Source organism: Balaenoptera ricei, chromosome 2, assembly GCF_028023285.1.
Source record: "Balaenoptera ricei isolate mBalRic1 chromosome 2, mBalRic1.hap2, whole genome shotgun sequence".
Classification (NCBI taxonomy): domain Eukaryota; kingdom Metazoa; phylum Chordata; class Mammalia; order Artiodactyla; family Balaenopteridae; genus Balaenoptera; species Balaenoptera ricei.
The window spans coordinates 69,859,239-69,872,489 of NC_082640.1; the positions used below are offsets into that span (position 1 = coordinate 69,859,239).

General features: G+C 55.3%; 1 protein-coding gene across 5 annotated transcripts in view; it reads right to left on the reverse strand.

Annotated features, from left to right (window-relative positions):
* SMAD6 (SMAD family member 6) overlaps window positions 1-6,751 on the reverse strand; it is a 116,477-nt gene extending 109,726 nt beyond the window's left edge. For all 5 annotated transcript variants that reach the window (XR_009500800.1, XR_009500798.1, XR_009500799.1 and 2 more), the window contains exon 1: window positions 4,889-6,751. Coding sequence is in view for 2 of the 5 variants with exons in the window: in XM_059912966.1 (XP_059768949.1) it covers window positions 4,889-5,705 (817 nt within the window). In the remaining 3 variants the exon portion in view is untranslated. The remainder of the gene's footprint in view (window positions 1-4,888) is intronic.
* Between the last annotated feature and the right edge of the window lie 6,500 nt (window positions 6,752-13,251).

Consider the following 13,251-nt stretch of genomic DNA (forward strand, 5'->3'; position numbering starts at 1 on the left):
AAGGGGGGAGGCCAGTTCAGGACCAACATCAAGTTACTTTAAAAAAAAAAAAAAAAAAGTTATCATTCACATACCCTAAGATCTACTCTTTTAAAATATACAATTCAGTGGTTCTTAGTACATTCAGAGTTGTGAGATCAATACCACCATCTAATTACAGAATATTTTCCTCACCCCAAAAGGAACCCTGCCCCATTCACAGTCAGTCCCTATTCCCCCAACTCCCAAACCTCAGGAAACCACAAATCTACTGTCTATCCTCGTGGGCTTGCCTATTCTGGATGTTTCACACAAATGGATTCCTATAACAGAAGGCCTTTTGTGTCTGCCTTCTTTCACTTAGCATACTGGTTTCCAGGCTCTTCCATGCTGTCGCTTCTATCGTACTTCATTCTTGTTTATGGCTGAATGATATTCCACTGGGTGGCTATATCACACATTTTGTTTATCCATCTGTCAGCTAATGGACATTCGGACTGTTTCCACCTTTTGGCTCTCAGGAATAACGCTGCTATGAACAATACTGAGGAACCTTTAACTGGCACCTCGGCCTCACTCCAACACATCCACCCTCCCTCCACAGATCTGGGAGGATGGAGCCCCAGGACATGAACTCAGGTGGGACAAAAGGTCAGAAGAGAAAGTGTAGGCTGCCTCCAGGCCCTCTGTCCACCCTCTCGTCTTAGAAGCTATCTTAGTACTTAGAAAAGTTGTGCTGATTTCTAAATAAGAACTTACGTGCTCTAAACTTTAAGGGGAGAACTCTTAGAGCCCTGCAGGCCCCTCAGAAAGAAATGATCATGGGCAGGAGGGAGGGAGAGAAAGAGAGATCAGAAACTCCAGCCCCCTCAGACAGTCAGCCTCAGGCATCAACTTCAGGAATCTCCTCCAACTTCCTTCAGAAGTGAGAGCAGTCAGCCAGGGGCCGAGTGTACCAGAAGGCTAGCGCTCAGCCCAATGCAGCTCAGCTTAGCAGAGACGAGGCTCTGGTTAGCCCCCAGGGAGTACTTACCCTTTCGGGATCTAGACCCTAATTCTAAAGCCAAAAGAGTTCACAGCCTCTCCCACTGCCTGGTAACGTTTCAGTTGAAGACATTACCTTCCACCCCGATCTGCGCAGCCTAGCATCTTGCTTAGGAAAGGTCCATGTGCCTCCCTGGGCCTCCCAGTTTTCACCCTCCCAAGGGGTGCCCTCCTGGGTGCCTGTCCCCTCCAGCCCCAGGACCTGAAGGCTCAACCCCGAGCACCAGGGTGGGAGACGCAGAAGAGAAGCTCCTGGCGCTTTAAGGCCGGCAGAGCCTAATTGCCCAGATTCCCCCGGCAGCCAGATAAACAGCGCGGCAGGCTGGCGCCAGCAAGAGGCAAACTGCACATTATCACCCCTTCCTCACCTCCAAGGAGGAGCTCGGAGGAGCAGGGCGGGCAGGGCCGAGGGGCCGCCAGAGGGGCGGGGCGGGGGCTTGGAAGCCCAACTTGAAATTGATCTCATTTCAAAGGGATAATGCCAGGCCAAATAAAAGGAAAACTTTCTAGCCCATTCTAATTCCTATAGTCCTGGCCTGGGAACCCTGTGTTTTCCTAGGCGGCCTCCTCCAGTCATTTAGAAGTTCTCTCTCGCTCTCTCTTTCCCTGGCGCAATTTGGATAATAGTAATTTACTGAATATAATTACAGAAAAAAAAAAAAAAAGTGGTGAAGCAAAGAGCAGGAGATTTATTCCAAAGTTAATGGATACTTTCGGGAGAAAGAAGCTCTATAAACACAGGTTAGAACTGTGATTAGAGTATTTCTCCACATTTCCGTCCACATAGGCACCAAGCTCAGCGAACTGGCTTTTCCAGGGACAGAAAGATACACCAGAGGGAGGGAAAGCTAGGGCCTGACTCCCACGGGAGCGGGAAGCCCAGGGCAGAGCTGGGCAACACAGGACCCCACTTTCTAAGACAAGCATGGGGGAGAGGGCAGCCCTGTGTCACCTGGAATCTTCCCAGCAGACCCTCAGAGATTCTGTTCACCACTCCCTCGCTTTACAGATGAAAAAAGAGGCCCAAAGAGAGGAATTGGCCCCAATGCCCCAAAGCAAGTTGAAAGATGGAGCAGGGTTTGCTCTGAGCAGCAGGGGGCCGCACTGCCCAGAAAGGGGCCGTCTCACTAGGGATCCCTGTGGGGGCCAGTGGGGCACTGGGGGGCCGGTGGGTGTCCCTCAGTTGGCCCGCTGCGTGTTCCAGCGTACTCTCTATGGGTGTACCTGCCCCAGTGCCCCAGCCCTCTCCCGCAGAGCCCTGGAAGGAGCCGTCTCCTTATCAGGACGCGCACGGCTGAGCTCCAGCTATGCACCCGCCCAGCTCCGGGAGACAGGCTGGCGGCCAGGAGGCGGCGGTGGGGTGGACAGCAAAGGGCTCCCCCAGTTCTCAGTCCTGGCGGCCCAAGCCATCAGGCAGGGGATGGAGCAAGAGGGTCAGCCTGGTGCCTACCGGAAACTCTTCCCAGACCACCAGTCCTCCCAATGGCCCCCGGGGCGGCTTGAATGGGGTGTGGAGGGCGGGGCTTGGGCTAATGAAGTAGCAGGAGAACAGGCACAGTCCCTGCAACAGCGCCTCCTTCCGGGAGGAGGAGAGCAGTCAAGTGCCAGTGCTTAGTCTGGAATTTGAGGTGGAGAACATTTCTAGAGCCACCCCCACTGACCCACAGGGAGACTAAGAGGAGAGGTTACTCCTCCAAGGTCAAGTTGTCGATAGATACCGGCAGGGCAGAGCCTAGGACCAGGTCTACGGGTCAGAACCATACCACTGCAGTTTGCCCGTTAACTTAAAACTGCTCAAGGCTACCAAACTCAAACCAAGACCCAAGCTGACTTATCCAAGGAGTACGGGCAGGGTGGGTCCTGCCTGTCTCCAGTTTTCTTTACCCCACCCCTTCCCACCCTCACACCTGAGCTTGCCTGGTACCCTGACTCTCGGTGGGCCCTCTCCTCCTCCCCCTCGACACCCACCTCCCCTTACCCATCCATCCTCCAAGGCCCCGCTCCAGGTTAGAGCTCTGAGGCTCCTAAAGGTGCTCCTGTTACATGCACACCCCACAGTGCTCTGAGAGTTCAGACCCTCTGGCCTGGCCCTGCTTCCCCCTAAAATATTATGTGTTGCTCCCTCTGTCCCAACTCTCCCCGCGCCGCAACCCGAAGATTCTGTTTCTTAAGGGCATGGATCCTACTCATATTTCCACTCTCCCCACTACAGCACCCAGCATGGTGCCTGGCACAGAGTAAGTGCTCAACAAATACTCGCTAGCAGACTGATGTGGTGAGAGAGAAAATGCCCAACGGGGCCTTCTAAAAGAGCAGAGGGGCCCCCACCAATTCTCTCCCCCTGAAAACGGGACCAGGGACAGGGCAACCACAAACAGGGCCCTCCTCCTCAGAGGCAGGGAGGAGCCAGGGTGGAAGAGGGGAGAAAGCCACTTCCAGGGAAAGCTGTCAGAAGAGGAACAAGGAGCACAGAAAGCCCGCAGAGGGCCACAGGTCAGCAACTGCCCAAAGCCCCCTGAGAATCAGGCCTGGAGTGACCATGCGGGGCGCAGGGCAGCCAGATCAATGCTGCCTCTCCCCACCCCAGCCCCCATCAGTGCTCTCTCTTCAGGAACCACCACTGAGGCACCGTCCTTCCCCTCCGGCCACCACCCCAGACACCAACAAGACACCTGGGACAAATCCATGCTTCTAGCCCCACCCTCCCCTTCCAAGCTGGGAGTCAGGAGACCTGTGTGATCTGACCCTCTTAAATGCCCCCAGGCTGGGTGCTGCCTCTCTCCAGAGGGGCCAGGCCAGAGGAACTCAGAGCCTGCCCAGGCCCAACAGTCTATAACCCTCTGAGAGTCCCATCCCTGCAGAACCCCCAGTGCCACCTAAGATGCATACACCCAGAAGATGCTACAGGCTAAAAATGTGTGATCTCTGCAGTGCAAGGGAAGGAGGCGGGGTGGGGGTGGGGGGTGAGGATGCAAGCTTCTGGCCTGCCTGGAGTCTCCTTCTGTCCTCACCTCTGCTACAGCACCCAGGGCCTGCTCAGGTAAGCAGGACTGGGTAGATGGTGTGTGCAGAAAAAACCCAAGAAGAGGACAAAGAAAGGGAGCAGTTCTCAAAAGTACTAAAATATCCAGCTTCCTTCCCTACCTAGACACCTCCAGGACCCTCAGCTCTCTAGAAAAGCTGGACACAGGATTGAGAATGATGATGGCAGAAGGCCCTGGCATTTGACACCCAAGGGATGCTGGCAACAATCAAGAGGCAAGAGAGCAAGAGAGTGGTCTCCATTCTGAGAAGGGTTATCCCGCAAAACCTTTGCTCCAAAGTATAGACAGGAACAAGTGGGACAGTTTACAAACACTTTGGACTCTAGCCATGAATTGTCTACACCAATTTCACAACTTACATCTACCTGGATACGACAAACCATAATATACCGTAGGTATAGGCATATGCACACAAATGCTACAGGCCCGGGCACGGACTGGGGGTCAATGGGCTTGGTGGGAGGGGGGGGGTGGCGCTCAAGTCTTTGGCCTCTCCTAGACCTGCCCTCCTCTTCCACCGTCTGTTAAACCGGAGCCTGCCTCAGGTCCCTGAAGCTGCACAGAGAAAACTCCAACGCGCACCCTTCTGAGTTTGCCGGAGCCTTAAGATGAAGTTGCCATTTGATGTGTGCGCCCACATCCCCACTCCCCAGCTTTCCTGCCAGCGTGAGGCGCCTCCACCGGGAGCTCCCACGCTCCAGGGGCACCTGGGAGAGCACCCGCAGCTCCGCCCGCCCGCCAGAGGTGTCAAGGAGAGACAGGAGGCCGCGGAAAGGGGCGGGAGGGGAACCCCGAGGGCCCGCCGGGCGCGGCGCGCTCACCTGGCCCGCAGAGCCGGCTGAAGTGGTAGGGATTGCAGCACACGGTGGGGCCGTCGGCGGCGGCGGCGAAGCTGTGGCAGCCGCACAGGGGCTTGAGCTCCACGGCGTGCTGCAGGTCGGGCCAGCGGAAGAGGCGGCCGAGCAGCAGCTGCGGCGGCGCGGGCTGGCCGCCCAGGCGGAGGTCGGCGCGCGGCACCAGCACGCAGCCGCCCGGCACGCCGCCGCGGGACTCCACCGCCTCCAGCAGCGTGTCCAGCGAGCGCTCCTTGAGCCGCTTCAGCAGCGAGTACGTGACCGTCTTGAGCTCCTGCTCGAGCAGCAGCAGCCGCGAGCGAGCTTCGCGACTCCGCCCGCCGCCCGCCGGCTCCAGGGCAGCCCCGGCCAGGGGGTCGCCGGCGTCCCGGGGCGCGCCGGCGGCGTCCCGCTCCGAGAAGAGACAGCAGGTCACCGTCTCGCAGTCACTTTCGGGCAGCCAGCCCCGGCCTCCCGGCTCCGCCACGTGAAGCGGGGAGCCCCCAGAGCCGGCCCCCGGCTCCGACATGGGCCTCGGGGGGCCCCCTGCGCGCCGGCGCCTCCCAGCGCCCTGGGCGCCTCGCTGTCCCACCGCGTCCCGGGGCCGCCTCAGGGCTACCGGGCGGACTTCGGGGCGGCCGCAGCCTCCGCCTTCTCGTGCCCGCGGGGCCGGCTCAGCTCGGCTGCCCACGCTCCCATCCTCGCCGCCGCCGCCGCCGCCGCCGCCGCTGCCTTCCTCCCGGTCGGGGACCACACGACTTCGCCAAAGTCGCCGCACCAGCCCCGAGCGTTTGGACCTGAACATACGATATCCTTTGGCGCCGGGGGTGGGGGGGAGGCGGTCTCCGGTTACCGGGGGTCCGTTTCCTCAGCGAGGCGCCGGCTGCGCGGGCCGCAGCCCCACATGAAGCTCTGCCGCCGGGCGCCGTGCAGACCGCGCACAGCCTGTCGTCGAAGGGGCGCCGCAGGGCTGCAACATGAGGGAGCTCGCCAGGGCGGGACGGCGGGGAACGCGCGCACGCCGAGCCGCAGTCCGCGCTCGGCCCGCGACTACATGGACCCCGGCGCCCGGGCAGCTCAGCAACTCCAGCCCCGGCGCTTTAGAGGGACTGCAGGCTGCGCGCCGCCAGCAAGACCCCGCATGGGCCGGAGAGCCTTCAAAAGTTACGCGGCTGGTCCATGAGCACAAAGCGCTCGCGCCGAACCCCCCAAATGTGTCTGGGAAGCCCTGCCTTTAAAACCCAAGCACTTCACTACATGGGCTTTTCCTGCAGGATCCGAAAGGCAGGCTTGTTGATACCCTCGGCTTCCTTCTTACTCCCTGCAGAAAGAAAAAGAAAAAAAGGAAAGAAAGAAAAAGAAACCCCAAACAAAACCAAAATCCCTGGAATTGCATGCACGAAAAGCCAACTCCGTCTCAGGTCCCAGGCGCTAGATGCACTTGGAGCGAATTTCTCCTGAACGCGGGTGTCAACACATGAGTGGAAACTGTAAAAATCCCAAAGAGCTGCTGGGAATCCTTAATTAAAAATGCAATCCACCGAGGCAGAGGTCGTAGCCCGCCCCACGCTGCGCTCGGACGCCCCGGACGCTGCGGCTGCAGAGGTCGCCCCCCTCCCCCCTCCACAAAAAGTGCCTCCCGGTGGCCCCGCGGTCCCGGCGAGGTCTGGCGAGGCAGCGCCCGGCGGCTCTTTCTCTCGGCTCGTCTCCCTCGCTCGCTCCCCCGCTCGGCTCTCTCTTTTTTGTTCTCCTCAAACGCACACTGAGGGCCCCCGGAGGAGCGCCGCGGAGTCATTGGCTGCCTCCCATCATATGCCAGTCTAGACACTTTGGCGGCTCCGCGGCGCTGATTGTTGCGCAAACAAGGTTTCAAGTTTCTTAACTCTTAAAGGAGAACACGTCCCATTGCAGGGCCCGAGGCTCCGAGGGGCCGGCTCCCGGGGCGGGCCGAGCCCCGGCCCCCGCCCCACGCTTGCCCCAGCCCCCCCGCCCCGGGCCTGACAGCGCCCACGGCCTGCTCTCTAGCTCGCGTGCGCCGTGGGCACGGATGCGAGCGCGCGCTCGCACACACACACACACACACACACACACACGCGGTTACACAAACCACGGGCGGGCTGCTCGAGGGCTCGGCGGACCCACTAAGACTCGGACGCAAACGGGGCGCTTTGCCTTTCCCTGGCTTGTGCACAAACTTACAAACACGCATTGCACTTTAGAATTGGTACAAACCCCCATCCCAGGGAAGGCTAATAAAAATGGGTGTGCGTGTATGCTTGCCTGGCTTGCGTCTCTTGGGAGCAGGGGGCGGCTGATTTGTTGGAGTAGCGGGATCTAGCGTGATAGCACGAGGCTTCCACACCCCCTGCGCAAAGTCAGGGGTTGGCCGCCGGGCCAACCGGGGGGCGTGGAATGCCTCGCGCAGCGGGACTCTAGGCTTGCTCGAGGTAGGGGAGTTGCAGAGGGTGGGGTAGAGGCAGGGAAGGTCTTCTCTAGGGCTCCTCTCGGTCGCCAAGTCTCCTTACCTCGGAGCTAGGCGGGCCGCCAGCCGTCCAGGGGCTGGGCGACTCCTCCACCCCCTTCCCTTCCCCAGTTTATTCTCTGCACCACGGTGAGGGATGTGGGTAGGGTTCGTGATTTCCCCAGCGACGTTTCATCATGGCAATGGGGGTGGGTTGGGGGGCCGGGTCCCGCCTGATCCGGGGCGAGCTGGTGGGAGCGCGGCGGCAGCAGCGGGCCGCCCGGCGAGGGAAGGGTTAAGGCCGCTCCTGCCCCAGGAGCCGGCGCGGCGGGGTACCTCCTCGGGCGCTCTCGCTAGTCCGAGGGTGGCAAAAGTTCAAGCTTGTAAAGTCGGGATTGGCCCCGCGCGGAGGGAAAAAAGGCCTGGTCCCCCCTCCCACCCCGGGCGCGGCGCCGATTGGCCGGGCCACTGAGCGGGCACCGCCCTCTCCCCGGCGCGCGGCGGCCCCGCCCCCGGCGTGGTGTCCCGCCCCTTTCCGGGCAAGAACCAGACCCGCACTGAATGAAAGAAATTCCGCTACTCTCATTGGCCCGGGGCTGGACGCCATTCCCCCCACCGAGGCCGAGGGGTTTGCGGGCGCGCGGGTCTCCCTCGGGAGTTCCCACGTGTGGGCCTGGCCTTGTGAGCGTGCTGCGGTGCTAGTCCCCCGGCGGGCCCGAGTTGTGTGTGCGCCGGGGGAAGGCCGGTGTTTGCAGGAAGGACTTAGAACCCTTTGCTGAGCTTTACCTGGAGCCAGGTACTGTTCGCTCCGCGCCCTCTGGGAGAGGCGGTTACTCTCGCGAATGGAGGGCCGGACTTAGAAGCTTCCCAGCCCTCATCCCCTTCTTCTTTGGCCCAATCAAAATAGCTGTCTTGGCCTCCGTCTGAAAAACGGAGATGATGATGCCTGCCCTGCGTTCTTCACAGAACCTTGAAGATCCTAGGAGACAGTGCCTTTTAAGTGCACAAATCGTAAGCAAACAGGGTGAATTTTCACAAGTGAACAAAACACCTGTGTAAGCAACATCTAGAGGACAACGGATCTTGTGGCCCCTTTTCAGTCACTGCTGACCCCTGGGGAAATGAATGCGTCTTAAAATGCAAGGAGAAACTTAATGTGAGGTAGTGTTTTCTTTCATCAGGGTATCTGCTGGTTTGGCTGTGGATTACAATAATAGCTTGTGCTTACTATGGGCAAGGCCATGTTCCAAGCAAGCATTACAAAGATTTTAGTCATTCTCACAACAATCCTGATAGTACTATTACCTCCATTTCACAGATGAGGAAACTGAGGAAGAGGAACTTATTTAATTTGCCACTGAAATGAAGATAGTCTTGAAACTGCTAAGATACTAAAACCAGAGAGGCATAAACCAGTATGTGCTCTCACGCCAACAGCTAGAAAGTGGTGTGGGTCTGTGTTGCCAGAGCACACCCTTCAGGACAGTGCTTTCCAAAATGTGGTCCATTGGACCTGCTGAATCAAAGTGTTGTGCGGTGAGACCCCAGACTCCATATAACAACACTTTTGGGGGTAGGCATGGTTATTAACCACTAATTTACATTAAAGGACACTGAGGCACAAAGACCTTAAGTAACTTGCGCAAGCTTGTAGTTAGTGGCAGAGGTTGGATTTGAACCCAGCCAATTTGGCCAGGGGAAGAGGTATGTGTGTGTGAGGGGAAGCAAAAGGAAAAGGATAGCAGGTGGATGGATTACCCCTCAGGGCTTCCACAAATGCTCAGCACCCCTGGAGGCAAATCTGTGAACTGTGACTCCTTCCCCCCTCCATTCCCCCATACCTCCCTGAGGTACCAGGGCATCCCTTTCTGCAGGGTTCCTGGTGGAGCACCCTGAGGGATGTCAGGCCTGTGCTTGGGGCCTCAGGCCAAGGAGAGACTGAAGTAGGAACCTTCCTGGGGAGGGCTGCCTTCTTCCCTGGGCAGTAATTTGGACAAAGTTTGCCTTCTGCTGTGCTCACCCAGAGATGTGGCATTGAGGGTGGGGTGCCATTAGGTTCCAGCTGGATGACACCTGAAGAGCATGGAAACCAGAGTCTAGTAGGCCTGAGTTCAGTACTGACCCTACTTAACCTCCCTCGCCTCTATAAGCCTCGGGGTTCTCATCTGTAAAATGGGAATAGGAATCATGCTACAGTTGGTTACCAAACTTAAATGACATGAGGTCCCGGAGTCATCCCTCATTCCAGGAAGACCAAGTCTCAATGGAGATAGTATCAGGAAGAGCAGGATGGTGACAGCCAGTCCCACTGTCCTTGGATTCCAGGGCCCATCCAGCCTAGCGCCTGCCTGTGTTGTGACCACTAGAGGGTGTGTGTGGCAGTGCCCAGAGGGCAGGGCCTCAGAGCTTCAGCCTAGGGCACCCTCCTAAACTGCCCCTCTGGAGAACAAGCTCAAATTCCCTGAGGGTGCAGGAAAGGAGAAAGGTAGGGTCCCAGCTGCTGCTCCTCAGGTCTCTGCAGCCTGGTTATTCACAAAGTAACTCACAAAGAAAGAACTCTAACCCCTGAGATTTAAATCTGCCCCCTCCCCATTATTCTAATATTCCCCCAAAGTACCCTGTGTTTTCTCACAGTTCATAAACCCATGCTACCCCGTGTCCATTCTCCTCTGCCTCTGGAATGTAAGCCCCACGTGGTTAGAGATGGTGAAACTGTCAGGCACAGGCCACCCACAGACCCACTGAGGGAGTCAGAAACAGGCCATTTGATGCCACTCTGTCTGTACCATCAAAGAAGCTAATTCACACAAGACAGCACCTGCCCCATTTCTTCTCCCCAGTCCCTAGCATAACACCTGTCACATAGCAGGCACTTAATATTTGTGACATGATTGGATTAAAACCCCTCACTTCACCAAGCTCCATACTCATCATCATCCCATACCAAACACTTATATGCACTCTCAACAAATCCCCCCAACAGCATAATGAGGAAGTTCTTATTCTTAAAAAATCCATTTCTTTAGAGAAGGAAACAGAGAGGTTAAGTAATTTGTCTTTGGTCACACAGCCAACAAGTGGCAAAGATGGGACCTTAACCCCAGGCTGCTTGAGTTGAATGTTCATCTTCTGAATATCTGGCCCTAGAAAAGAAAACATGGTCTTTTGCCTTTGGGATGTTTCCACATTAGCTGGGAATTCACAAGGCATGAAACAGCAGAAATAATACAAGGCAGAGCTTGCTTCTTGGTGGTGGGAAGAGGCAGGCTCTAGGGGCCACTGCTTATAAACAGAGGCATTACAGAGGGAGTCTGGGCCACCTCTTGCTATGGTGAGATGAACTGGCAGGGAGACTGACTCATCCTAGCCCACTTCACAGAAAACTAATGGATAAACCAAGGCTTCACTTATCAACTCTCAGGAGAAAAACTATAGGCCCAACTGGCTAAGTGGTATTGTCTGCCCCTTTAGAAGGTAAATCTAATTGGCCAACATGGTCCCAAATGGGGAAGCTGGGGTACCCTTTGGTGGTAGACAACCTTTCTGAGACTTTGATGAATGCTTTGGACCCTTTCTCTCTTGAAAAATGCACATGTGCACGAATGGAACTTTGTATTCACCCACATGACATGTACTCATCAAGCTCCTATTGGGTGCCAAGCCATGTTCTAGGTGCTAGGGATCCTGCAGTAAGCAAAACACAAAAATTCCCGAGCTCAAGGAGTCTAGTGGGAGGACAGACAGACCATAAACAAAATAATCAGGTATCCAGCATCTTGGAAGATAAAGATGCCAAGGTTAAAAATAGAACAGAGAAGAGGAGACAGAAATGCCAGGAGAGGGTAGATGTGGTTCAGAGAAAGTGGTCAGGGAATGCTTCTCTGGGAAGGTGACATTTGAGCAAGGTCTTGATGGTGAAGGGAACCTCTCTGACACTATCTGGGGGAAGAATGTTCCAGGCTCAGAGAACAGCAAGTGCAAGGGTCCTGAGGTGGTAGCATGCCTGGCATGTCCCAGGACCATCAAAGAGGTGATGAGATGGGAGAAATACTGGGGGGAGGGGGCGTGCAGATTATAGGGTCACACAGGCCATTGGTGGGTCTTTGGCTTGTCCTCTGAGCTGGGAGCCCCCTGGAGGTTCTGAGAGGGGGAGGGACATATCTGCCTTCTGTTTTAACTGGCTCCCCCTAGTTGCCATATGGAAAACAGACTGCAGGGACAGGGCGGGGAGCGGGGCCTGGTGGGAGACTGTTGCAGTGGCCCAGGAGAGGCCATGCTGGCGTGGGGAGAAGAGGTCAGGTCCTGGACATATTGAAGATAGAACCAGCATGACTTGCATTACATATTTGAGAGTGCGAAAGAACATCTGAACAGTGTAGACATGTTATTGACGCTTATTTACTTAATTTTTAAAATCAGTTCACCACTTTTATTTAGCCTTGTCATAAGCAGTAATAGCCGTGGAGTCACAGATGTGCTAGTTATATTTATCACTTTTAAATAAATACATAAAATAGGAAGTTTATCTGTGTATCACCTGAAATTATCCTAATATCCACCTGGATACATGCAATGTTGGGAACACCAGTTTAACCAGTACCTAACCTCACCCACTTTTAGGCTTTTTTTGTTTGTTTGCTTTTTCCTACACTCTCACAGAGACAAGGATTTTTCCTGGTCCTGTCTATAATTATGGGACCTATTACCATAGCCCCTATGAATCAAATGCCGATTTTACTATTGCCACTCCAGGCAGCCTGTGCTTGGGTAGCACAGAGTAATGGTTCTTAACCATCACTTTATTGAACCAAACAGACCTTGGTGCAAATCCTGTTCAGCTACCTCTTAGCTGTGTGACCTTGGGCAACTTCCTTAATTTCCTACAACAACCCCCAATAGGGGCCTATTATTATTCCCAGGTTATGGGGAGCCTGAGACTTAACTGGTAATAATAATATTGGGAGATTGTTTTGAAGATTCAAATGCTTAGCCCAGCGTCTGGCACCTAATAAGTGCTCAGTAAATGGGAGCTATTATTAGTGAAATAAGCAAGGAGTTAGTTGTTACCAGGTTAAGCCACTCAACTAACAACCAACTATTTAACCTCAGGGAGACTCAGTTTCCTCATCAATAAAATGGACCTGCTTGGGGACCTGCCTGGCGGTCCAGTGGTTAAGACTGTGCTTCCAATGCAGGGGGCGTGAGTTCAATCCCTGGTTTGGGAACTAAGATCCCACATGCTGCACGGCCAAAATTTTAAAAATAAATAAACAAATAATTTAAAAATTAAAAAAAAAAGGACCTGCTCGACCGTGGTGGGAGTTAAATGAGTAAGGTCCTGGCACACTGTAGGACTCAGCAGCTCCAGAGAATCAAGGGAAACTTCCCTTCTCAATGCTATTGGTCACACCCCTCGGGCTGCACTTAACCCTCCACTATCTAAATAGACTAAATAGCTCAAAGCAGAATAGGGCAGGGAGGCGGGCCAGGGCAGATTCTGGAACCAGGAAAGGAGGGTGATTTGCCCAAGATCACAGTGCCGCTTGGAGGGAGCCGGAAGTTGATCTGAGGTTTTCCAGCTCCCAGGGCTCTTTGCCCCTTATCCCAGTGCTTAAGGCTTCTCATCCCAACCGCTCAGTGTACACAGTACAGGAGGTAAAAGGGCAGCCTTGGGGTCAGACTGCCTAGTCTTAATCCTGGCTCCGCTGCTTCTAGGGTGGCCTCTGTCACTTTACCTTTAACTCCTCTCTGAGTTTCAGTTTCCCCATCTGTAAAATGGGTTTAATAATAATAGTACCTACCTCAAAGGGTCATTGTATTGATTGAGATCATATATGCAAAGCATTTAGAGCCGCTACTGTTATTCTGCTCCTTGTGGATGTCATAGGAG